The following is a 25962-nucleotide window of genomic DNA, read 5'->3' as shown; positions in this document are numbered from 1 at the left end:
CCAGAAGCAGCTGTTTACTTCCAAGAGATTAGGCATTTGAGGCATTTGCTGCATGGTGATGGGAGAGCCGATGAGACTGGAGTGATGGTGGTGTGTCCTCAGTCCCCAGTGGGACCTGGCCATGTTAGTTCCGGTGCAGCCCAGCACAAGGCTGAGAGTCTGGTCCCCTCCTCCGGGCCGGCACAGGTGAGGAGTTGAGGCAAGAATGACTGCATCATTTATGAGGCCCGTTTGCAAAAGGAAATGTGAGACTCATGGTTTTAAAACTTACTAAGGGCCGGCGCCGCCATAGCTCAATAGGCTAATCCTCCACCTGCGGCGCCGGCACACCGGGTTCTAGTCCCGGTCGGGGCGCCGGATTCTGTCCCGGTCGCCCCTCTTCCAGGCCAGCTCTCTGCTGTGGCCCGGGAAGGCAGTGGAGGATGGCCCAAGTCGTCGGGCCCTGCACCCACATGGGAGACCAAGAGAAGCACCTGGCTCCTGGCTTCGGATCAGCGCGGTGCGCCAGCCGTAGCGGCCATTGGGGGGGGGGGGGTGAACCAACGGAAAAAAGGAAGACCTTTCTCTCTGTCTGTGTCTCTCTCTCTCTCTCATTGTCCACTCTGCCTGTCAAAAAAATAAAAATAAAAAAAACTTACTAAGAATTTCCAAACAGTGACCACAGCGGCCTTTCGAGAGCGGGCCCTTGTGCAGCTGTGCGGGTCACACGCCCGTGAGGCTCGCCTGATGAAATGCGGGAGCCCCCTCTTTTGGGTGGCCACTTGTGTCCCCATGCAGGGAAGGAAGTTGCCCCAAGCAAGAGAGAAGCTGCTGAGTTGGTCTTTGGTACTTGGGTAGAGTGTAAAAGATGGAAAATATGCATGTTTTTATTTGAGAGGCAGAGAGAGAGAGAGAGAGAGAGAGAGAGAGAGCTGCCATCCACTGGTTCACTTCCCAGATGCCTGCGATGGCCAGGGCTGTCCTCGGGCTAAGCTCAGAGCTCAGAATGCAAATGCAGGTCTCCCACCAGCCTCCAGGGTCTGCACTGGCTGGAGGCAGGAGCCAGAGCCAGTTGTGAATTCAGGTGCTCTGCTGCTTGGCGAAACCGTTAGCACCACTGGGAGGAATTTTAATGGGGACATGCAAGCAGGCAGATGCGCGTGAACAAATGCTGGCTCTCCCAGCGGCATCCAGAGGCGCGGGAGCATCTGCACGGCTTTCCTGGTTTTCAGAGCCCATCCCATCCACACGCTCACACACAGCTCCGAGCAGCTCGGACACGTCTAGAATTCCGCCTTTCCCACTCGGCACAGCATAGCCCTTTGCCATCCTCTGTCAGCCTCGTTCTATGGACTTCTGTGAAAGCCCTGGCGCTCACCCAGCCCTCCCGGCTTTGGGCCTGAGCAGCCGTGAACGCCCGACAGTCGTCACATCCCCTGAAACATAACCCTTCTGGAGCCTCGGGAGCCAGCGGGGGTCGCGCTCGGCGCTGGCTTCTGCAGGGCCGTTCCGTGGCGGCTGACACGGAGCAGGTCTGTCACATCTGTGCTGGCACACTCCCTCCCTCCCGTGCGTCGGAGCGGCAAGTGCTGAGAAAGCCAGCTCCACGTGTATCCCGCCTAAGAGGAGAAACCAGGATGCACCTGTGCAGCGTCTGCTCTGGGCTCCGGGGCCTGCAGCTGCTTGGGGGAGGAGGGGTGTTTGCTGCTCCTGTGACGTTCTTGTGACCAGAGGAATAAGCATTCCAGCTTAGAGATGCTGCCCCGGCCGTTCCCCCCAGGGAGGTGGGCCACGGAGGGGCCCCGCGATTACGATGAGCAAGTGGTGATGGCCACTGCTCCTGACTGCTGCCAGAATTCTTTTTGGTTCCTGTCGCTAGACCCAGGCAGGAGGTGTCTGTGGCCTGCTTTCTGGACCCCACGGCACCCTGCTCAGGCTGATAGCTGGTGCCGCCTCCTGTGGGGCCAATCCCTCGACCACCCTGGGTCCCTAAGTTCCTTGGCAACTGACCCAGAGCAGGGCCTATGCAAACAAGCCCAGATCTTTTGTGCTGGGGGACCACACCACCAGGCCTTGCACACGGCCCCCCAGGCAGCGTTCTGCAGAGGGTGGGCGGAGCACAGGCCTGCAGGCTGCAGGATAAAGGCAGGGTGCAGGCAGGGGCTGGCGCGGGACAGTGAGGAGCCCCAGCGTTCTAAAATCAAGCCTGGCCCTCTTCTTGGTCATTACGAAGATGGATTTGTCCGAGGCGAAGGACAGAATACATTCCGTGTGATTTCGTTGGCTTGCTCTGTAACTCTTAAATACTTACAGGTTTGCCCGTTAGCCTGTTTCTGCTCCTACCCTGGATCCTACAACTCCAGGCAGTCCCGGCTCCTTTGTCGCCTGTGCTGTTTGTTTGCAGGTTCCCCATCTTCCCGAGGCTGCAGATGTACCAGGGGGATGCAAAGGAAAATGATCTAGAACCACAGAAAAATAAAGCAACTGAGTGTGTAAAATCCCAATATGCCAGACACCCCCGGGTGCACGTGCACAAGCCAGAAATGCGTTTCAGGATAAAAGCGAGTACAACCACCTGCTATGAGAATGCATCAGCCTGGCACCCTCTGGCAGAATCAGAAATAGGAGCCAGCGAGTAAAGCTACAATCTGCCCGGCGCGCTCCCCTTCCCTCTGTCTCTCGGCCGCCTCCAGCCCGCTTCCCACAGTTGTAGCCCGGAGCTACCTCCCTCTGTTGGTTGCTTTAAGCTTTGCAAGAAATCCGACCTCAGTTTGATCCCTCAGGTATCAGCTTTGGAAAAACCTCCATTTGTTACCACGCCTAAGCCAGTCCCTCTTTTCTCAGTGGGAAGCCCTCCCTGCAAACGACTTTCAGTCATCTTATGTATATTGATGACATCATCAAATGTCTCAGAGGGGAGATATGCTCGCTGGGTGGAAAAGTCAAGATCACCGGCTTTTTCATTGTAAGCACCGTTAGGCTCTGTCCAGTGCCTGTGCTTGGGCAGTGCTAATATTGGGAGTCACCTATGAAATAAAAAGTCAAGATGGGGATCTTTAATCCAGATTTAATCATTATTCTCATATTATTACTATACAACTTATAGTTGCAAGAGAGACTTTTTAATGATTTCTTTGTAACAGAATAATATCTGGTGGAGATTGCTATGGGATCATTTTTCAATAATAAATCACACATGCATCTAATAAACTACTCTGTCTCAAACAAGCTGGAAGTGAAGATAATATGCTTGATATTGAAGATACATATGAAAAATCTGAATAAAATTGCTCCATGGGGCCTGTGCTGTGGTGTAGCGGGTAAAGCCACCTCCTACAGTGCCGGCATCCCATATGGGTGCTGGTTCAAGACCTGGCTGCTCCATTTCCAATCCAGCTCTCTACTATGGCCTGGGAAAGCAGTAGAGGATGGCCCAAGTCCTTGGGTCCCTGTACCTGCATGGGAGACCTGGAAGAAGCTCCTGGCTCCTGGCTTCAGATCAGCACAGCTCTGGCTGCTGTGGCCATTTGGGAGAGTGAACCAGTGGATGGAAGACCTCTCGCTCTCTCTCTGCCTCTGCCTCTCTTTAACTCTGCCTTTCAAATAAATAAATGTCCTTAAAAATTACTCCATATATTTGAGACAATAAAACAATATATCCAATTTAATATTGTATGCATTATGGTTAACTGTGTATAGCTAAGACATTTGATTATGCCATCCATATCATTATTTTCTTTTTAAAAAAGATTTATTTATTTGAAAGGCAGAGTTAGAGAGAGAGATCTTCCATCCACTGGTTCACTCCCCAGATGGCCACATCTGCCAGGGTTGGACCAGGCCTAGCCGAGTCCAGAGCTTATATCCTGTTATTTCCACACTGTGTATAGACATTTGATGATGTCACCAATATACATAAGATGACTGAAAGTCGTTTGCAGGGAGGGCTTCCCATTGAGAAAAAGGGACTGGCTTAGGCGTGGTAACAAATGGAGGTTTTTCCAAAGCTGAGACCCAAGATGAGAAAGGAGAGGTTTGTGTGGGGGACCCCACTGTCACGGTGCCCCCCCACCTCCGTCCAGCCCCACATGGCTGCCCAGACATGGCTGGGTTCGTCCTCCCAGCCTCTCGCGAAGTGGCCTCTGCCCTGTCTCTGTGTGTCATCATGTCGGCGACTTCAGCGGCTGCAGGCAGAGCTGTGACCAATGCCTCTTCTCCCCTCCTGCAGGCGGCGCTCGTGGGAGGCACCACCATGGTCATGGGCCATGTCCTGCCTGACAAGGAGACCTCCCTTGTGGATGCCTATGAGAAGTGCCGGGCCCTGGCCGACCCCAAGGTCTGCTGCGACTACGCCCTCCACGTGGGGATCACCTGGTGGGCGCCCAAGGTAACAGTCCGCGGGATCCACAAGGAGGCCTCAGTGGCCTTGAAGACAGGGGCCTTTGGGCTGAGCCATCGGGGGTCTCCGGCTCTCCACCACCAGCCTGACTCCCCCAGATGCCAAAGGAATAAACATTTAGGATTCCAGAGGGGTCTGTCGTGCTTAACTTAGAGAGCTCGTTCTGCAGGCACCGCGCCAAACGGAGACAGAGGCCAGTTCTGCAGCCCGCTGGCTCCTTGCTCTGACCACCAGCTCTTAGCGCCCCCTGATGGTCACACCAGGTTCCACCAGCACCCAGTGGGGAGCACTGCCCCCTAGTGGCCGAGCAGGGCTCAGACACTGCGCAGGATCAGATCCCCTTTGCACCGGGAGTCCACCATGGTGAGCCACAGCGCCACCCCCTTTAAATTCTGCATAGTAATTCTTTTTCTGGTTGCAGATTTTAAAAACAGACAAGAAAAGAAGCTCAAACCCCAACAACCCCCACTGGGTTTGCTTCTTTGTTCCCGGCCTGCTCCACCCTTGCCTTTTCCATTGTGACTGTGGCTTGGATGTGAGCTCCACCTGGCTCAGGGTCCTCCATGACCATCCAGGTCCTGGCCGCCCACGGCTGTCAGCCAATGACCCTCAAGTTGCTTTCCCCTGTAGACCGGCGGTCCTCCCGTTTCCCCCTAACATAAACAACCTTGGGGTGCATCCCGCTGTGTGCAAGTACACTACGCATGCTTTTGCTGTGTTCCTGGGTTCACTTTCCCCTGGGTCTCTGCGTTCTTGGCATTGGTGTCTTTGTGCCATTCTGCTCCTGTCCTGGGGGATGGGGGAAAGGCCAGTGGGAAGAAAAGTCGCTGCATTTACCTAGAAGGTTGGTTTGGAGGTGGAAACACAGGACAAGGGTGTATAACAGGGGAAGCATGGCCGTCACTTTGCGAGAGCTCCCACGACTGCGTCGTGCCTGGCTGTTGTCAGTCATCTTCGTGCATTTGCTCGCAGCAACTGCAGGAGTGGGAACGAGGGAGACACCGTGAGGGGTGGGTGGGCCTAGACCGAGCCAGGTGGGCCCCACGGCTCCTCTGTGTGGGCCACGATGCCTGCCGGTCAGCCTCTGGAACGTCCGACCTCACGTGGTGTCGCCTTTGCCTCCCGCGCTCCAGGTGAAAGCAGAAATGGAGACCCTGGTGCGAGAGAAGGGCGTCAACTCCTTCCAGATGTTCATGACCTACAAAGACTTGTACATGCTCCGGGACAGCGAGCTGTACCAAGTGCTGCACGCGTGCAAGGACATTGGGGCCATTGCCCGGGTCCACGCGGAAAACGGGGAGCTGGTGGCCGAGGCAAGTCTCTGCGGTAGAGGGTGTCAGATGGGGGCACCAGTGGAGACGGTTCTCAGGGGGGGGGTTCCTGGCCCTCTCCACCTCCCCCGCCACTGATCCAACAGGGCTCAGACAAAATAAGTGGTAAAATGAAGTGTGAGATGCAAACACCCCCAGTGACAAATCTCGGTCAGAACATGCAAGCTCTCCCACTGTCCTGAAAAAGCAAGGTCTCTTTCAAGCACAAACACTTTCTCGGGTCTCCGAGGATGGTGCCCAGTGTGACATTTAAATTCCACTACGGCCACTGAATTTGCAGTAGTTCTTAGCAGTCTTTCTAATGAGTTTTGACACACAGAATAAATATCAGGATCAGCGTGTCATGTCCGGTAGCTGTGCAGAGGAGCTGAGAAGTCACCAGGGATCCATGCACGGGTCCCAAGACAGCTGAACCTTTTGTGCACGTAGGTCTTGGTTGCTGGTCTGGCAGCTGCTAGGAGCTACAGATTTGTCCACATTTCCCGACTCTGAGGCCAATACAGAGTGCTTGTCTTTGGCGTCCCAGATCTGTTGGCTGATCACTGAGCTGCATTTTAAGAGAAGAAGATATGTTCGGTCACATAGAAGAATCGGGAGACCCTCAGTGCCTGGGGCGTCCCGTGTTTATTCTGCGCTCCGTAGGAGCCAAGCCTTGCAGAAGTGAGGACGTGGCAAGTGGCTGAAGCGGGCTCGGTAGCTCCTCTTCTCTGCACTTCTCTCAATTCTCTTTCTCGTGCTTTTACTCAGGGTGCTAAGGAGGCCCTGGATCTGGGGATCACAGGCCCAGAAGGAATCGAGATCAGCCGTCCGGAGGAGGTAAGAAAGGCCCTGTGTCCCTTACCAACTTCTGTCTCCAGATTTTTTAAAAAAGATTTATTTATTTTATTTGAAAGACAGAGTTACTAGAGAGAGAGAGAGAGAGAGAGATCTTCCATCTGCTAGTTCACTCCCCAAATGGCTGTGATGGCTGGAGCTGGGCCAGTCTGAAGCCAAGAACCAAGAGCTTCTTCTGGGTCTCCCATGTGCGTGCAGGGGCCCAAGCACTTGGGCCCTCCTCCACTGCTTTTCTAGGCGCATTAGCAGGGAGCTGGGTCAGAAGTGGAGCAGCCGGGACATGACTGGCGCCCATATGATGCCAGTGCTGCTTAACCCTACGGTGCAGCGCTGGCCCTTGTCATGCAGATTTACAGACGCTTTTAGAAGAGACGTCCCGGATGTAAGCTTCCTCCATGCCGAGGACACTTGACCTTGAGCTTGCTTGAAAGAGACAGCAAGGGGGAACTATACCGAATCCACTTGATTCTTTTTTCTTTTTTTTTTTTTTTTTAAGGCAGAGTTAGAGAGAGAGAGAGAGAGACAGAGATTGAGAGAAAGGTCTTCCTTCCATTGGTTCACCCCTCAATGGCCGCTATGGCTGGCGCACTGCGCCAATCAGAAGCCAGGAGCCAGGTGCTTCTCCTGGAATCCCATGCGGGTGCAGGAACCCAAGCACTTGGGCCATCCTCCACTGCCTTCCCGGGCCACAGCAGAGAGCTGGGCTGGAAGAGGGGCAACCGGGACAGAACCGGCGCCCCAACCGGGGCTAGAACCCAGAGTGCCAGCACCGCAGGCAGAGGACTAGCCTAGTGGGCCGGCCGGCTCCACTTGGTTCTGATTTCAAAGATCTGGGGGAGACAAGATCAGCAACCAGTGATTGCTTAGCCCAAAACCTAGCTGGAAGACAAAGGACAGAGAGTGGGCCTTCGGATACCAGCGCCCATCCCCAGCTCTGAGCCAGGGACTCAGCACTCTGGGATGAAGTCCCTGTGAGCACCTGTGGAATACTTCAGACCCTTCCCACCGAGACGAGAGGCGCATCTATGCTCCGGCCCCCTCGAAGTCTTAAATGCACAGCGGTGGCTGGATGCCCCTGAGGCATGGAGGGGCCGCCTTGAGGGGCCAGGGGCCGGGGCCCGGGTGTGTGGTACGAGTCTCACAGCGGCACCGTCACCTTTCTCCTGCCAGGGGTCTACCCCTGTCTTTCATAGAACCCTTGACCACAGGTCCTGCTCGGGGCCCTCAGAATTGGTCAAGAAAGACACGGTGGATTCAACGCCACAAACCCACAAGGGTGTCCCCAGGCGAACAGGGCCAAACTGGGCTGGAGTGGACGCAGGACGCGGTCTCCTTGTGAAGTCACATGAGGGAGAGAGGGCACAGTCCCAGCCGCACGTGTCAGTGAAGTGCAAGGTTTTTTGTCTATGGCAGGCCAGGTTTTGCTCTCCAGGGGGCAGTGGGCAATGCTGAGAGATAGTTTGGGTTGTTCCAGTGGGAGGGGGAGGGGTGGGGAGCTACTGGCAGGTGCAGGGCTGAGTTCAGGCACGCTGCCCGACATCCTGTATTGCACCGACAGCCGCTCCCATGGGGAGCTCCCAGAGCCCCTCCCACCCAGAGCTAGCCAAGCCTCCACCCCCCAGCTGTCCAAGCCCCTCCCACCCAGAGCTAGCCAAGCCCCTCTGCCCACCAGGAGCTACCTGAGCCCACACCCCGCCCCAGGATCTCTCAGGCTAACAGGGTCAGAAGTGCCAGGTGCAGAGGGGGCCTGCTCCAGGCTGAATTCAGTCATTATTACTCCTGTACTGCATTGCCGGGGAGGCTGCAGAGAGAATGGACAAGACGTGCCTCAGGTTTTCATCAGCTTAATTTCGTTGCCTTTGCTGAACTCTGTTAGAGTCCCGTGAGGATGTCCCAGTGTTCTGAGTCCTAGGATTCTCCCTCCGTGGGAGCCCCAGGGGGTGAAGCTTGGTGATCCTGCCTAGCCCTTGCCCCCGAGGCAGCCCCCGTGGGCCCAGACGGCTCCTCCTGCTCTTGTCAGACGTCCGGGCACTTTCTATGCCGAGCGCTCTCAGCTGGGGTGGGCAGGCCGGGAGCGGATGGTGACACTTGGTTTCTCCCTGTCCTCTATGCCAACAGCTGGAAGCGGAAGCTGCTCACCGCGTCATCACCATCGCCAACAGGGTAAGTGGCCCGATCACCACGGGATCCGAAACCAGCCTCGCGGTGCACCCTCCCGCGCTGGGGGCCACTCCGCGCCTGGCTCCCGGGACCCCGGCCCCGACGGCTGGGCCAGTGCCGTCGACCCCCGCCCGGCTCTCCAGCCCGCCAGGCTGCGCTTGCTGGAACCTCAGCTTGTTGCTCAGGGGCAGATGGCTCCCGAGGGGCGCAGGAAAGGTGTGGGGGCGCCGCAGAGCCTCCCCCAGCTGGAATCTCTTTCTTTCAGAGACGAAGGTAGTTTTGTCTTCCAGAACCGTCACTGCAAACTGCCTCCGGGCCACTGTTCTCACGCTATTTCCGGGGTGTGGTTCAGGGTGATGCAATGTTGATGGGAGGAGTTGGGGAGAGATGTGGCTCCAGGATTCTAGCTTTGGCCTGTGCCAAATATAACCCTGGCATCACAGAGCACTGGGACGAGAGCATTGGTAGCTTTCCGCCGTGCCGTGGGCGGGGAGCACGTTATAAGCGTGGAGCCCTTAGACAGGTAGTTTCTCCTAGGCCACCCCTAAAGGGTTCCGTTCTCACATCCTCTGAGCGAGATTGCTGGTTTCCATAGTGTGGTCCCCAGACCAGCAGCCTCAGCCTCACTTCTTGGAAAGAGGAACTTTGAAACGCAAATTCCCAGGCTGCAGGCCGACTGAGACAGAAACTGGAGTGGGAAGCCCAGCTGTCTGTGTCGGGATCATTGGCGCCGTGACCTTAATGGGCTCTCTCTGGGAACCTCCCTGCTGAGACAGCCTGGGCTCCCCACAAGGATGCAGGCAGGAGGGAAGGTGCACGGAGAAGTTACAGGGGCACAGAGAGGCGGCAGGTGCAGCCAGTCACAGAATCAGAACGTCCGCTGTGCCAATCGCATCACCCTCAGGCCAGTTCCTCCTCCTCTGAAAATCAAGGAGTAAGGAACAGGTTCCCGTTAGTTCGTGGGCCGCCAACAGTGGCGGTGTGTGGTCGTCATGACAACAGTTATTTCATCCATTCTTTCCCGATGGAAACGTCACGGACAGTAAGGAAAGGCATGGGCAGCTTTGGTTTTCAGCTCAAGCTTGGGCCCAGAGAAGTTAAGCCAGGGACCACGTCACCCAGCTTTAGCGGAGGAAGAGTTAATCCTAGGACAGTCCAGGTGTCGTCTGGCCGAGACACTGAGCGTAGGCCCCCGGCATGTTCTTCTCCAGGGTACCTTCTGTCCGCCGGTAGAGCAGCCCCGAGGTGGCAGAACTCGTAATTTTAGACATGGAAACTAATCCCCACTGTCTCAGGCCATCACGGTTATGAACAGGAAAATTACAGTGGTCGTGGTTGTCAGATGGGAGAGAACGTGAGGTGCAGGCAGTCTCGCCACGGGGCTGCCTCGTGGGTGGGCTCCCCCGGCCCGCCCCAGGGGTGGGGGGCTCTGGTGCTGGCTGCTGCCGGCCACCCTCACTTCATTCAGTCCTTGGCCTGCGCTTGCGCTCTGGCTGCCAGCCCTGTGTCCCCTGGGGCGGGAGCAGGATCATGTGGCCGGGTGATTGGGGTGCTTGCCAAGTGCATGGGCTGCTGCCCCCCCACTTCCCACTCTTCCTTGTGTTTAGACTCATTGTCCGATCTACCTGGTCAACGTGTCCAGCATCTCGGCTGGTGACGTTATCGCAGCTGCTAAGATGCAAGGTGAGTCCTTGGGCTTGGACGGACAGGGCTCGGCTACGAGGTGGGGTTCGAGAATGCCGGGGGGCCCCCGGCTCCGAGCACGCCCAGGGCCAGCACCTGCCCCTCTCTCCTCAGCCCTGCCCTGCACTCACCTGGCTCAGTCCTTTGCAATCAGAGTGTTTTCCTCTGCACGCCTGCATGCGTAGCAGCTTTCTGGGGAGACTGGCACCACCATCGGGCCTGGGAACATCTCTCTCGGGTTTCACTAGCGGTTGCCTTGGCATCCAGCATGAAATCCTGGACGGGTTCCAGTGCACGTTTCCGGGGTGGATGGTGGTCTGGGAAGTCCCTGGGGGACATGCCAGCCAGTGGGCCCAGCTTCTCTTACATCCCACTGACCGCTGGGGGGCGCCGGCGCTGCACCTGGGGCTGACACCTGCGGTCCTGCTGGCCGTGCTGTGGCTTAGCGCAGCAAAGTGGCAGTCACGGCCCTGGGCTGCAACTCAGAGGCAAGGGCATGGCAGCCTCCCCACTGGTCGCGCTTTAGACGGCAACCCCTCCACTCGACCCCCAATAGAAGCCCTGTGGGGTCTCTCCTGGACTGCTGTGGCTCCTCTGCCCTGACCTCCCCACCCCACCAGCACCCTGAACCCTGGCCCTGCTACAGATCCCGCCCCCCGCGACTGTCCTGAAGCTGCTGCAGTGCCCGCTTGCCCAGGCTGCTCCTTGGTGTGGCCTTGGCAGCCCTGCTCGCTCCCACCCCGCTGTCCAGCCTCATGTCCCACGGCTCCCTGCACACACTGATGCTTCAGCCCAGCCAGACCCCTACAAGCAGCCCTGGGACTGCCCAGCCCGGGGGTCCACAGCCTCCTGTTCCCCTTGCCAGGAGTCCACAGGAAAACAGGGCCCTCTGGGGGCTGGACCCCAGCTGGCTTCTCAGCCGTCCGCCAGCCTGGACAGGGCCCCACTGTCTCCCACTTCCACCCCTACACCTGTAAAACAGGAGGCTCAGATCCGTGGTCTCTCGGGTTCCGTGGCCCCCTGGTTATGGTTGGGACCCTTCTTCCTCCAGGGAAGGTTGTGCTGGCCGAGACCACCACCGCCCACGCCACGCTGACCGGCCTGCACTACTACCACCAGGACTGGGCCCACGCGGCCGCCTACGTCACGGTGCCTCCCCTGAGGCTGGACACCAACACCTCCACCTACCTCATGAGCCTGCTGGCCAAGTAAGACATCTCAGCGGGGGCCTGCCCTGCGCGGCCGCCTGGGGACTCGGTGGGTGTTCCGGAAGCAGATGTGACCGGGGCGGGGCTCCCTGTGCCTGCAGGGTGGCATTTGCTCTCGTTACCTTCTCGGGTCCCAGCAGATGATGGCCGTGTTGTGAGGCCTCTCTGGCCACATGGTTTGGAGTGAGAGTTTCCGAGTCCAAGACATACTTAAGCCTGCGATGGTAGTTTCTGCAAGCTGCCAGCACTGGACTCAGGCTGCAGCCCAGCGGGGAGCTGTCGGGCGTGGCCTCTGACACCATGGAGCACACGTGCCCCTGCCTGTGTCTCCCTGTCCTGTGTGCACGGCCCCTCTGTGCGCTCCTCTTCCTTCCTCATTCCCTCTTGCTTCTGCACTTTCTGCCTTTAAAGATTTATTTATGTATTTGAAAGGCAGAACCACAGAAAGGCAGAGACAGAAAGGTCTCCCAATCTGCTGGTTCATTCCCCAAATGGCCACAATGGCCAGAGCTATGCTTATCCAAAGCCAGGAGCCAGGAGCTTCTTCCGGTCTCCCATGCAGGTGCAGGGGCCCAAGGACTTGGGACATCTTCTACTGCTTTCCCAGGCCGCAGCAGAGAGCTAGATCGGAAGTGGAGCAGCCAGGACTCGAACCTGCTGCCCACGCATAAGGGATGCTGGCGTCGCAGGTGGAGGCTTAGCCTACTACACCGCAGCGCCGGCCCCTTCTGCACTTTCTCCCTCTTTCCACCCACACCCTCCCTCCAGATCTCTATTCCCCTCTTTCCAGCGCTGCTTTTTCCTAAGCTGGAGAAAGCGTCTGACTGGGGTGGGGTGCAGCCGCGAGGTGTGGCTTCGCCCCAGTACCTGCCGGAAGCTTCTTTCTGACTCTAGTGACATTTCTGGGGCGTGGCCCTTGCTTTCGTGGCTTCTGGATATTAAAGTCCCACCAGTTGGAAAGCCACTCTCCCGCCCACCCCACCCCCTGCCCTGCGGGCGAATTCTTATCCACACCCAGCTCCCAGCACTGGCAGTGTCCATGAGCAAGGACCCTGGCAAGGCAGCCAGGCCCCAGAGGAAGCACCCACGGCTCTGCCATCCCCAGGCAGGCGCCCTCGGCTGTCACCTCCATTCTCCACACGGGAACCTGTTGAACTGTCCCCTGCTAGGCTTTGGGGACAGGGTGTGGAAGCACCGCTCAGCTCCAGCAGGGGGAGATGCAGACCAACAGACCAGCATGTGGGAGCCTCGGCAGGGCCCCTCTCTGCCCCATCTCCTACTTCCAGGGGGCTGAGGGCTGACACGCCCCCTTCCGGGGGAATTGGGGAGGTGGCAGGAAGTGACCGGCCCCACGGAGGGTGGCTCTCTTGAGCTGACGGGGCACTTATTTCATCCCTGTCCTTAGTTTTTAGTCATCCTGGTCTGGTAAAGGCCTAGAGAGAGGAGTGGGAGGGGGGTTTTCCGCAGAGGACGGCAGCGAGGGGCTCTGTGTGGGGGAGGGCCAGCGTGCGCCTCGGCACAGCGGCGATGGCTTTGTCCGGTCCCACCGTTTCGGTGTTGGGAAAAGCAGCAGCCCCTACAGATCTAAGTAAGTTTGGAGGGTAAAGATGGAAGGAGAAATGCAAGGTCAGCTCCTCGTCACCGTTGTTATTCTTTACCTACTTGTGTGAGAGAGAGAGAGAGAGCTGCCATCCGCCCATGTGTTCCTCAAATACCCGCAACCACTAGGGCTGGGCTGGGGGTGGAGGCAGGAGCCAGGAGCGCAGTCCAGGTCTCCCGCACTACTTCAGGCATCACCACTGCCTCCAGGGCCTGCCTTGGTGGGAAATCAAGCCCAGAGCTGCGCTGATCCGAAGCCAGGAGCCAGGAGCTTCTTCCGGGTCTCCCACAAGGGTGCAGGAGCCCAAGCACTTGGGCCATCTTCTACTGCTTTCCCAGGCCACAGCAGAGAGCTAGATCGGAAGTGGAGCAGCTGAGACTCGAACCGGCACCCCTGAGGGATGCCGGCACTGCAGGTGGCAGGTGGCTTTACCAGCTATGCCACAGCACTGGCCCCTTGTCCATTATTTTTAAGACAACAGAACAATTGATGATCAAGAACTCACTATAATAGCTCGGGCTGTTTCCAAGGCCAAAGAAGCTTTTTAAATACCTCTGCTTGCTGCACGCACAATTTACTGAAAGAACAGAAAGATGACAAGTGCCCCAACCCGTGCAGATCCAAGTAGGCAGGGAAGGAAATGTCATGAACTGAGCAGGGTGAGTTTATCTAGCCTGTCTTGTCAAATCGCTCTAATTGGTTTTCCTTAAGTAAAGTCATGGTTTCATGTGTCACAAGAAGCATTTGAATCCCTTTTGAAATCAGTGCTTGCCATAATGTGCGCTGTTTCATGGGATTTGGAGCGTAACTTTAATACTTATTTATAGGAATGTAAGATGACTTTCATCTTGCTTTTATATAGAGTTTATTGTTGGTTGTAATTTATATGATGCAAAATTCATGATAGAAAATCCAGACACCAATTCCCATTCCTATAAGAAAATATGAGCTGTTTCATAATTATCTACTTTAGAAAGTGATTTCTCGGGCTATGTAGTAATAAAAAGTACAATCTATAAAGATTTGTCCTTTACTGAAAGTCTGATTTCTTAAAGGGCTCGCATGTTTTCATTTGAACAGGTACATTTTTAAAAGGGTGCACTTGACAAAGCCATTCATGATTTAAACTCCCAGGGATCTGCATGGTGTTTCCCATCTCCTGGATTCAGGCAGCGCTGTGAGAACCCAGAATCCCTTCTGGGGCGAGATGAGACCTTGTTCGTTTGCACCTGCGTAGTGGGCGTCCACTGTGTAGGAGCCTTTTGCGTTGGGTGCTCAAATTGTGGAGTTGGGGATGTGCTAAAGGGTGCCTGACCTGCCATCTGTGACCCTGCGACAGGGACCCCTTCTGACCCAGGCCCTGCCCAGGGATCAGAGACCCCCACGGAGAAAGCGAAACCCAGGCGACTCCATTCATCTCTGTCGGTGTAGAGGACGTGGTTAGGGGAGGGGGTCCCTCAGGGGTCTGGGACACAGCCTCAGCACCACGGAGCAGCGTCTTCCGCATCCCCACGAAGGGCTCCCAGCAGCCTCCGAAGCCCAGGGACTTCCTGCCCAGGGCATGGAAAGCGCCAAGTCATCATCTTACTGTGGCTTTGGCCAAGGCCCTTAGTCGTCTGACGAGAGCCGTGGGCAGTGAGCCAAGCCCCCGGCAGAGGTCCCTCTGGGTAGCCTGACTGCAAATGGCCCGAGAGAGTTACCACCGCAGAGAAGGTCCCTGCTACCCGCTCCCCCTCCCGCAGTAGGCACCGTGGACGCCACAGCTACGTGCAAGGCTGTGCATCTCCCGTGGAGTGAAATGAGACCCCCCCAGCTGACCCTCGGGGCCCTCCCACTTCCGCATGAAGCCTGCTGCAGCCAGCCCCCCACCCTGGCCTGCAAGGGCACTTCCTCCTGAGGGTGCCCTGGGCTGGACCGCACCTTCTGCTCCTCTGCCGTGAGCCCTCGCTTTCTAAACGTGGTCCTGGGCCTGCCCCCTAGCTTGGCAGAGGGCCTGCTGCCGGCTGGCCCGGGGTCTTGGCCACCTGTAGAGCCTCTGGGCAGTGTGGCAATGCCTTTGCCACCTGCAGCCTTGCCTGGAGATGGCCTTGATAATGGCCTGAAGACCGTGGTCACGGATGGCACTGGTGACAAACCCGCTGACCTGCAGAGCCTGCTGGGTCTGCTAAGTCACGCTTCCCTGCCGTCTTGTCCATTCCTTCTTTCCCTCTGGGACGTTAGAGCCCCTCGTCCAGGGAGGATGTGGCTTTGAGTTGTTAGCAGAGTTTAACACTGATCCTGTGAGTGTCTTACTGAGCACCCGCCCGTTGCCAGCAGGCACTGCTGGGGCCGCGGAGCTGGTGAGAGGGAGCTGGCGTGAGGCTCACGTTAGCCGAACCCTAAGTCCATTTGTTCTCCATGCAGTATCTTCACCAGAAAAACCGCCATGCCAGGGCAGCACTTTGGCATAGTGGGTTAAGCTACAACCTACAATGCCAGCATCCCACATGGGTGCTTCTTCCAGTCCTGGCTGCTCCACTTTCTATCCAGCTCCTTGCTAATGTGCCTGGGAAAGCAGCGGAAGATGGCCCAAGCGCTTGGGCCCCAGCCCCAACTGTTGCAGCCATTTGGGGAGTGAACCAGAGGATGGAAGACCTCTCTCCTCTCCCCGCTTCCCCATCCGTAACTGCCTTTCAAATGAATAAAATAAATCTTTGAGAAAAAATTGCCATCCCAAAAGCAGTCCCTGGAGTCCCTCTGATGCTGGCAGTCTGTTCATATTCCCATTCCGCAGATGAGTCAACTGAGGTTCACACAGCTGAAGTGACTCTACCAAGTGGCAGAGCTGAGATGGGAGTTGGCTGTCTCAGGTTCCCTGAGCACAGGTGTTCCCTGTACCTGTCCCTTCCCTCTCCCACCCGTCCCTTCTTTCTGTCTGCCCAGTGATACTCTCAACATCGTGGCGTCAGATCACCGGCCGTTCACCACGAAGCAGAAGGCCATGGGCAAGGAGGACTTCACCAAGATCCCGCACGGAGTGAGCGGCGTGCAGGACCGTATGAGCGTCGTGTGGGAGAGAGGCGTGGTACGTCCCCGGGCCCTCCTCTCCCTAAGCCCCTCTATGCTACTGTTGTGAAGAAGGCCCTTGGGAGAGCAGGTTCCACCAAGGATCTCTTACCCCCGATGAGAAAGGTATTCGCCCAGTTATGGGAAAATACAGAAAAGTGTAAGAAATCATTCCCCACGAGGCGGGTGCTGTGGGCTGTGGCATGGGGGTAAAGCTGCTGCCTGCAGTGCCAGGCTTCCCATATGGGCTCCATTTCTGATCCAGCTCCCTGCTAATGCGCCTGGGAAAGCAGTGGAAGCTGGCCCAAGTGCTGGTGCCCCTGCACCCATGGGGGAGACCCAGAAGCAGCTCTGGGCTCCTGTCCTCAGACTGGCCCAGCTCTGGCCGTCGTGGCCATTTGGGGAGTGAACCAGCAGATGGATGATCTTTCTCTGCCTTTCAAATAAATAAATAAATCCTTTAAAAAAAAGAAAGAAAGAAGACAGTCCCCAAAACTCCATGCCTGGAAATTAAGCTATTAACATTCTGATGAATTTCCTTCTAGTTCTGGGATGCACTATATGTTATTTTAATAACTGGGTTCAATTTTTCCTTTTTTGCCTTTAAGTATCAGTATATTTTGAGTGTCTTCATATGTCAGTAAAAATTCTTTTTAAGTATATTTATTTGCTGTCCGTTTTTTAAATTATTCATCTATTTTTACTTATTTGAAAGGCAAAGAGACAAAGATAGACAAAAATCTTCCAACTGCTGGTTCATTCCCCAAATACCTGCCACAGCCAGGGTTGGGTCAGGCTGAAGCCAGGAGTCCAGAACGCAATCTGGACCCCCCACGCAGGGGGAGGGGCCCAAGTCCTTGGGCCGTGGCCTGCTGTCTCAGGGTGCCCATTAGCAGCAGCTGGAATTGGAAGCAGAGCTGGGACTGGAACCCAAGCACTCTGGTGTGGAACACGAACATCCCAAGCGCTGTGTTAACCACCGTGCCAAACCCACCCGCAGAGATTCTTCACAATCCTCGTGATGGCTGAATCGCATTTCCTCCAGGGCAGGAAGTGAAGCGCCTCCCTTTATTTAATCCTTCCTAGTGCCGGGAGCTCTGGGCTCTTTCATTTTCGCTCTTAGAAATGATGCTGTGGGGACCCCCTTGCTCCTGAGTCTCTCAACAGCATTTTCCAGCCACTCCCTTCGCGTGGGTTCCTGGAAGTGGATTTCTAGGCCACGATGTAAGAAAGTGTTTTTAAGGCTGTTGATAAATTTTGCCTAATTGCACTTCAAAAAAGATAGGGGCTGGGGCTTCATTTGAATACCACCTGTTCTGCGCGTGAGGAGTGAGTATTTTCGGTCTTGATCTATCACGGATTGGATTCAGCACACAGTACGAGCTCTAAAGTGCTGGAGACAAAGCCAGCAGCTTGGGAGGTCCCCGGTGTCCTCGCGGCTTGTGGGGGGCAGGGGCGGGGAGGGGGGAATGCTATCCCGGAGCACGGGAAACGCTGCTTCCTCGCCTGGTTTCCAAGGTCTCAGTGACCACAGCCAACCACGGCCCAGAAATACTAAATGGAAAGTTCCACGAATGAACAACTCGGGAGGGTTAAGTACCTTTTATTGCAGTACGTTGTGTGTTAGTTATTGATGCTCTCTTCCCAGACCTAATTTCTAAGTCAGACTTTATCATAGGTGTGTGGGGGGGGGGGGGAACAGCACACGGATATGGTTGTCCTTGGGACGTGTCGGGGGTGGGTTCCAGGACCCTCCTCAGGTGCCAGAATCGGCGGATGCTCAGGGCCCTTCTAAATAATGGGGTTTGTCTTCCCTTATGCTAGATTACTTATAATTCCTGGTACAATGTACACGCTACGTAGATAGTGGCTATTTTTAGAGAATAATGATAGGCAAAAGAAGTCTGTCTGTGTGCGGGCAGACCTAGTTTTTTCCGGATATTTTTGATGCAGAACCTGCAGATAGAGGGGGCTGGCCCCGTGGAGCTCAGTCCCCACCTCAGCTCCTGGCCCCCACTGGAGGTCTTGGAACGGGACCCCCACACCCGAGGGGAGATGACAGGATGACCCTTTGCACACACACGGGAGCCCCTGGCTCGTCCATACCGGGCGCTGTTGCCTGGGGAAGGAGAAGGGTGGGAGTGAGCTCACGGCACTGAGGCAGCAGCTGGCACCCACAGCATGGTCTCCTTAGGGCTGCTGTTCTGAGCAAGGGAGCTGGAAGGTCACAGGTCAGGGTCACAGGTTGCAGAGTTCAGCCTAGCAGTTAACTGGCCAGCATCTGACACTGGAGCACTGGGTTTGCTTCCCGGCTCTGGCTCCTAACTCTAGCTTTCTGCCAATGCACACACTTGGAGGCAGAGTCGATGGCTCAGGTCCCTGCCACCCCCATGAGAGACCTGGATGGAGCTCCTGGTTCCCAGCTTTGGCCCCACCTGCCCCTCCCCTGTTGTCTGTCTGTCTGTCTCTCTCACATAAGCAAAAAGATGATTAAAATAACAAAAAGAGGACAAGGGATTTGAGGCACACCCCGGGTACCTACCCGGCTGACCTCCCACTTCTGCAATGTTTCAGGTTGGAGGAAAAATGGATGAGAACCGTTTTGTGGCCGTCACCAGTTCCAACGCGGCTAAGATTCTCAACCTGTATCCCCGCAAGGGCCGCATCATCCCTGGCGCCGACGCCGACGTGGTGGTGTGGGACCCGGAAGCCACGAAGTAAACTCTGCCGCTGGGCGCTAGCGCTAGAGGGCCTGGGGGTGCTAAGGGGACTTGTGTTGCCCAGCGCCCAAAGCCTGCACTCCTTGCCCTTCTTGTAGCCGGGAGAAAGAGGACCCCAGCTTCTCCCGCTGTCCTCACGTGGGCCTGCCTTTGTGGGACCCCCGTGGCCAGAGTCTTGGCCTCCTCCTCCTCCAGGGACACAGTCTGATTGGACCAGGGCCACCTATATATCCTCATTTGCCTCAGTTACCCTCAAAGTGCGCTGTCCCCGAATACGATCACGTTCTGAGGTTCTGGTGTTAAGACCTCAACCCGTGAATCTTGGCAGCTCACTAGGGGAGCCCCTGGGGACCGTCCCGTCCTGTCCAGCGGTCACAGCCATTTTCTTTCTCAGAGCTTCCTCTCCCACCGTTGCCTCCCCCGCCAGGACCATCTCGGCCAGCACCCAGGTGCAGGGGGGAGACTTCAACCTGTACGAGAACATGCGCTGTCATGGCGTGCCCCTGGTCACCATCAGCCGGGGCCGTGTCGTCTACGAGAACGGCGTCTTCATGTGCGCCGAGGGCACCGGCAAGTTCTGCCCGCTGAGGTCCTTCCCAGACACAGTCTACAAGAAGCTGGTCCAGAGAGAGAAGGTAAGCTGGGGGGGGGGGGGGGGGCGGGGAGGCGCACCTGCCAGCACTGGCCCGCCCTGCTTTCCCACCCGCTCTTCTTGCCTTCCGTCCAGCACTGAGCAAGGCGCGTGCTAGAGGTGGCACGTGCTGGCTTCCCTGTCCCTTCTCTGAATACCAGATAGGTAGGGCTTCAAACGACCAGGCAGACAGAGTCCCGGGTTCTTTGAGGCCCAAGATGGCAATGTGTGCCCACTGGTATGTGCGCTCAGGGGCCCCCACCCCCCGGGGGGGGGCTGCTATTGCCTGGCTCCCTCCTGCGCTCTTGAGGAAGTCAGTGGGGGTAGAACTGGTATTTGGGAAGCCGTTTTGTCGAAAGCCCAACGGTAAGCAGGTGTTTTAACACCAAAAGATCAAGGCCACCAGAATGGACATTGAGGGCCAACGAGTTAAGTCACTGCCCAGGATGCCAGCATCCTGCACCGAGTGCCAGTTCCAGTCCTGAATACTCTGCTTCTGATCCATCTCCCTTACTCATGTGTCTAAGAGGCAGCAGACGATGGCTCAAGTACTTGAGTCCCTGCCACCCACGTGGGAGACCCATGGCCAAGCCCCAGCTTGTGCAGGCATTTGGGGAGGTGAACTAGCAAGTGGGAGTTCTCTCCCCCCATCCCCTCTCCCTGTTACTCTGCCCTCCAGATCAATAAATCTTAAAAAAAAAAAAAAAAAAAAAAAAAAAAAAAAAGAAAGAAAGAAAGGAAGGAAGAAAGATCAAGGCTGCTGCTCTGTCTCCCCGCGGGAGGGCCTAGTTTCAGTCACCAAGGCCCCTTCTCTCCCAGAAGCCAACAAATGAAGACATGTCAAGCCAGGCCTGCCGTGGGGAGCAGGCTTGGGCTTCCAGAAAACAATGTTAAATCCCAATGCAGATTTGTTCCCTCCAGGGGTATAGGAGGCTCCGTGCCCTGCTCCCAGAATGCACCTGGAAGGGCGGTGGCTTCAGGTGCAGAGGGTGCTACCGTGTGCACACGTGGGATTCAGCAGTGTAGCCGAGGAGGCAGGGCCACGGGAAGCTCCCGCCATTGCTGGAAGGGACAGGATGCGGTGCAGCCGTGCGGAAGGCGGTTTGGCAGCTACCCACAGTTAAATAGGGAGCTGCTGTATGCTGGCGGCTGTACTCGGGTGTGTCCAGGAGAGGCGGGACGTGTGTGTCCACACGAAAGTGCTGTTCACTGAGGCCCACAGTGGAAGCCTGCCTACCCCGGGAGTGATGTGTCTGTCCTTTTGGGCAGCAGCTTCTTTCCTCCAACTTGACCTTGGGACTGTAGAAAAGCTGCCAACTCCTGGTGTGCTTCATTTTTCTTCTTCTTAATTTTTAAGAAATTGCTGTTTATTTGAGAGGGAGGGGGAGAGAGAGAGAGAGCCATCCCCATCTGCTTGTTGGTTCCTCAAAAGCCTGCAACAGCCTAGACCAAGCCAGAGCTGGGAACCCAGTCCAGGTCTCCCACGTGGGCGGCAGGGACCCAAGTACTTGAGCCAGCATCATTGTCCCCGGGGTCTGGAGCCAGAGCCAGACCGGGGTGGAACCTAAGTACTGCAACATGTGACACAGGCGTCTTAGCCACTAGATCACAGGCTGCCCCCAAGGGGCGCGTTCCTAGTCTCCACCTGCTCAGCGGTAGGGATGTGAGGGCCGGTGACCCGCGCAGACCCAGTCTGAGCACCTGCCCGGGACTTGGCTAACGAAGCCGAGGCAGAAAGCAGTTCTGGTGCAGAAGCCGCAGCCTGCCCCCATGGAGAAAGCTGCGAAGAAGGACTCATTGCTCACAGCTCTAGGAGGAAGGGGGTCTCTGAAGATGGGGCTATTCCTGCTAACAGACACAGAAAGTTAGGCTATGGCCGGCGCCGCGGCTCACTAGGCTAATCTTCCGCCTTGTGGCGCCAGCACACAGGGTTCTAGTCCCGGTCGGGGCGCCGGATTCTGTCCCGGTTGCCCCTCTTCCAGGCCAGCTCTCTGCTGTGGCCAGGGAGTGCAGTGGAGGATGGCCCAGGTGCTTGGGCCCTGCACCCCATGGGAGACCAGGATAAGTACCTGGCTCCTGCCATCGGATCAGCGCGGTGCGCCAGCCGCAGTGCACCGGCTGCAGCGGCCATTGGAGGGTGAACCAATGGCAAAGGAAGACCTTTCTCTCTGTCTCTCTCTCTCACTGTCCACTCTGCCTGCCAAAAAATAAATTAAAAAATAAAAAAGGCCAAAGATGGCAGCGAGAACAAGAAGCAACTTTTGGGAAAAAGCTGCCTAATCTACTTGGGCTTATCCTGGGGGACTCTGGTGTCAGCGGTGGCCTATTTAGCCTCTGTCAGACCACAGGCAAAGGCTTCGTGTGACAGGTGCCCCAGAGCCACAAGAAAACTCCCCAGGCCCTGGGCTGGAGCAGTCGGCAGTCCCCTGGGTCCCGTGGGGGAGCAGGCAGTGGGCCGGCGTCTCTCCCCTCTGCCTCTCTCCCCATCCTCTGCAGACCCTGAAGATGAAGGGAGTGGACCGCACTCCCTACCTGGGGGACGTCGCCGTTGTCGTGCACACGGGGAAAAAGGAGATGGGCACGCCGCTGGCCGACACGCCCACGCGGCCGGTCACCCGGCACGGGGGCATGCGGGACCTCCACGAGTCCAGCTTCAGCCTCTCTGGTAAGAGCCGGGCGCACCGCTGATTGCTGGTTTCTTGCCTTATCCTGTCCCCGGGTGGGCCCCTGGCCCCAGGCATGTGCGGAATCCCTGGGTTCTGCCCCCGAGACCCAGCACGCGGAGTGGGGGACCACATTCGGAGCTGACCCTCGGTGGGCAGCCAGCGGAGGCCGGGGGATGCCTGCTCCCTCGGACTGTTGGGGTGGGGGGACTGTGGCTGGCACTTGAAAAGGATCGGGGGGGGCCGGGGCTGGCGGAGCGCAGGGGGAGACCGCGCAGACGCGAGAGGAGCACGGCGCGCACCCCCCCTCTCACCTCCGCACTGCCTTTCCTGCAGGTTCTCAGATCGACGACCACGTTCCAAAGCGAGCCTCGGCCCGGATCCTCGCGCCCCCTGGCGGCAGGTCAAGCGGCATTTGGTAAAGGCACTGACCGGCGCCCCCACCGCGGGGCTGCACCGCTGCCACCAGCCCGCGCACCTCCCGGCCGCAGCTGCAGGGGGCGGGAGAGGCTGGGCTGGGCGGCGCACCACCGGCGGGGGCCCCGGGACCCGGGGAGCCCTCCCCAAGCCTGAACGTGATTCACTGTGCTTCGAGCCAACCCTAACAGGCACTTTGAGCTGTTCTGCTGTGGTCCTGTCCTGCCTCGGCCCCGGCGGGCTGTTCTGGGCCCAGAAAGCCCACACTATGCACGAGCCCAGGCCCAGCCCCTCCTCTCACACCTGCCTCCACCTGCTGGCCCTGGGAAGGCCGACTTTGGTGCCCTGCCCCCTGGCTGGCGGCCAGCTGTCCGGAGCACTTTAGCAGATGTGTATTAAAAGGCCTCCCTCCCCCACCCCGCCCCTTCCCAAGTCAGACAGACAGGTGTCAGCTTCCCCGGCTCTCCTGCCTCCCCACCCCCAACCCCCCCACCCCCACCCCCGGCCCTGTGCGGGTGTGGTTGGGACACCCTGTGCCCTTTGCCAGTTTCTTCTGCCTCCTGCCTGCGCCCGCTGGGAGGCTCGGGCCCAGAAGTGAGGCGGGCGGGGCGTGGGGCTGGTGCCAGGTGCGTGTAAATGATTTTGTTTTGCACGTTTGGTTTGCGCAGTGGTTTGGTTTGACTTGTTTGTGCATCCTGTGATAATAACGGTGCTTCGTGTCACTAGCATAGCATAGAAACAGGAGTAGCTGTGGTTCTTAGGAGATGCTGCACTCGACACCAACCAGACAGCACAGGCAGAGACAGCAAGACAGCGGGGGGCTGGCCACGCAGCCCCTCTTCTCCCCACCCGGGTGCCCAGGCTGCCAGAGGCCCCGGTCCAGGCCCCCTGCCCTCCCCTGCCCTCCTAGCCTGGGTTCCTGCGTTCTGGGAGGGGCCCTGGGTGCTGGCCCTGGGGACCTTCAGGCAGCAGGGTGGCCTCTCTCATCTCTGCCCATGATCACCCCCAGCATCAACCCCTGCCCCCCACACGTGCACAGCTTCCGGAAACTTCTCCCTGCCGCACAGAGGCCTCGCCGCTCCTCCTGTGTGATTGGCAGGAGGCCTCACGCCTGCTGAGAGAGGGGGAGCGGGAGGGGCTGGCCAGCTGCCAGGGAGGGAGACCCCAGAGCCCGGGACCTGGCGGTAGACCCCGCAAGACTGCACGGATGCTGTGGTCCCCTGTGGTGGGCACCACGCCCACGCCAGCTTGTGCCTCGTCTCCTCCCCTGTCCGGGTGGCCCCCCTCGGTGGGCCCCCCTGCCTCCACAGCCCCACAGAGGTTCCCACGGAGACCCTGGCGGCTGGGTCGTCTGGGCCGGAACTTGGCCACCTCGTCCCGGTCAGGCCTGGACTCCCCCTTGGGGAAGTGACTTGGTGGTGCACACCTGCTTGTGCGAGGCCCCTGGATGTGTTCAGGTTCACGGTCTTAACCCTGCAGTTTCCCACAGTGCTTTTCACATCTTCAGAGCACTTCCACGTCGGCATCCTCCTTTGCTCCCCACAACAGTGGAACACATATTATTCTCCCCATTTTAAAGATGAGGAAACTGAGGCCCAGAAGGACTCAAGGAGTGTCCACGGACACCCATATGACCTTGGCTGTCTACCCCAGCTGTGGGGAGGAGGCCTGGGGGGAGGTATCTTGCAGAGCCCACCTAAGCATGTAGCCAACTCCCCGGGATGCATCCGCTTTGTTTTGCACAGGTAGATATAGATTTTTCTCATCCCCATTACAAAAACATGAATGCATAGTCTCTGTTTGAGCGAGAACCAGTCTGATGGTGGAGGCTGGCCGTGTGGTGTGAGCTGAGTCTGAAGGCGGAGGCTCACCATGTGGTGTGAGCTGAGTCACGTCCCTCATGCCAGGGCTCATAGGACAGGGATGGTAGCCAGGGAACAGAGGCAGGGAGGGGACTCGTGGAGAGACGCAGCCCTGGGGACAGAAGGTAGGGCCTGGGAGAGCCACTGTGGATAAGGGTGGGTAAGACCGCGACGCTCTCCCCTGGCCCAGTGCCCGTCATCTTCAGCCCTTTCGGCCCTTGCTGGGTCATGGGCCTTGGGCAGATGCCAAAGAGCCTGGCAGTGCTGGTGGCCAGCTGGGCAGCGCGTCCGTGCCTGGGCCAGGAAAGCTTTATGTTCTCTGAGTGCCTCCGCCTGAGATGTGTGAGCCGTGGTGCTGGGAGACCACGCCTGGGGTGGCCCACTGTGGGCCTTCCTCCCTTCATCCCCCACCCCCGCACCCGTCCTCACGTAGACTCTGCCCCTGCCCAGGAGCTTGGAAGATGGACATGAGGAAGTTCAAGGAGCCAATGAGTGGTCAGCACCTCCCCCTGCTCCTGGCCCCGTGCAGAGCCCCTGCCCGGCCGCAGCCCCGCTGGCTCCCAGTCGGAACGCGAGGGTCTCTGGTTGCACTGAATGCAGCTCTCAAACCGGTCTTGTACTTGCTGAATAAATACTGTTGTTCTTGCCTTAGCCACTCTCTAGGTTTGTGGGGTGAAGTTACCAGAAAAAAAATTGTGCTCCCGTGTGTGTGCGTGTGCGTGCGTGTGTGTAGTGCTAGGAGCCCACAGTAGGTCTCTGTCAAGCCAATGCCATGGGAGGGCTTTTCCGATATGACCCAGGAGCCACAGAACCACACAGAAACCCACACCCGCTCCGGCTGCTGCGGCGCCAGGTGCAGCCTGGGCCGGGGGCGGAGCCTCTGACAGCCCAGCACCCAGGCGACTTCCTCACTCCCCTGTAAGTGTCACGGTGCTAAGACTGTGTCAAGCCCAAGACGACACGTGGTCCTGTGCTTTGGCCACCCGTTTGAGGCAAAAACAAAACAACCCGGCCTGTTGTGTTCTGGTGCAGGTTTGTATTAAACTGTAGCTTCTTCTCACTTGGTCTCCGTGGTGTTTCTTCAAAGCGGAGCGAGTCTGGTGGGTGGTGACGCGGGCCTTGCTAAGACATCTGTCACTACGCCTGTCCGGTGGCAGCTCACCGGGAGGCCTGGGCGCTGCCCTTGAGAACATTTTTTTTTTTAATTTGACTATGCCAACATTTTGGTTTAAAAACATCTGTTTTCTCATTAAGAGAGAATCTGTGAATTAAAAGAGAATAATGAGAATTTTGTTTAAAATGTAATGCAGAAACAATGGGCTGGCGCTTTGGCGTAGTGAAAATACAGAAACAAAAGGATATTATTTAGGGATGAGTTTGAGAAAAGATGAGCCAAAACTGGTATTCAGATTCAGTGTCATCACAACCAA

General features: G+C 57.3%; 1 protein-coding gene across 4 annotated transcripts in view; it reads left to right on the top strand.

Moving 5' to 3' along the window:
• Positions 1 to 25592, top strand: part of DPYSL5 (dihydropyrimidinase like 5) — an 81369-nt gene extending 55777 nt beyond the window's left edge. For all 4 annotated transcript variants that reach the window (XM_008254646.5, XM_089326692.1, XM_089326694.1 and 1 more), the window contains exons 3-13: positions 4208 to 4366; positions 5512 to 5691; positions 6457 to 6525; positions 8662 to 8706; positions 10311 to 10386; positions 11438 to 11594; positions 16117 to 16258; positions 18814 to 18956; positions 19387 to 19594; positions 22087 to 22255; positions 22590 to 25592. In XM_008254646.5, coding sequence (XP_008252868.2) covers positions 4208 to 4366; positions 5512 to 5691; positions 6457 to 6525; positions 8662 to 8706; positions 10311 to 10386; positions 11438 to 11594; positions 16117 to 16258; positions 18814 to 18956; positions 19387 to 19594; positions 22087 to 22255; positions 22590 to 22675 — 1434 coding nt within the window. In that variant the 3' untranslated portion in view covers positions 22676 to 25592. The remainder of the gene's footprint in view (positions 1 to 4207; positions 4367 to 5511; positions 5692 to 6456; positions 6526 to 8661; positions 8707 to 10310; positions 10387 to 11437; positions 11595 to 16116; positions 16259 to 18813; positions 18957 to 19386; positions 19595 to 22086; positions 22256 to 22589) is intronic.
• Positions 25593 to 25962: the final 370 nt, after the last annotated feature.

The sequence above is a fragment of the Oryctolagus cuniculus genome, chromosome 2 (genome assembly GCF_051225735.1).
Source record: "Oryctolagus cuniculus isolate XC-2025 breed Fujian yellow rabbit chromosome 2, ASM5122573v1, whole genome shotgun sequence".
Classification (NCBI taxonomy): Eukaryota; Metazoa; Chordata; class Mammalia; order Lagomorpha; family Leporidae; genus Oryctolagus; species Oryctolagus cuniculus.
The sequence above is the reverse complement of the archived record's forward strand: the minus strand, read 5'-3'. Positions and strand labels throughout refer to the sequence as shown.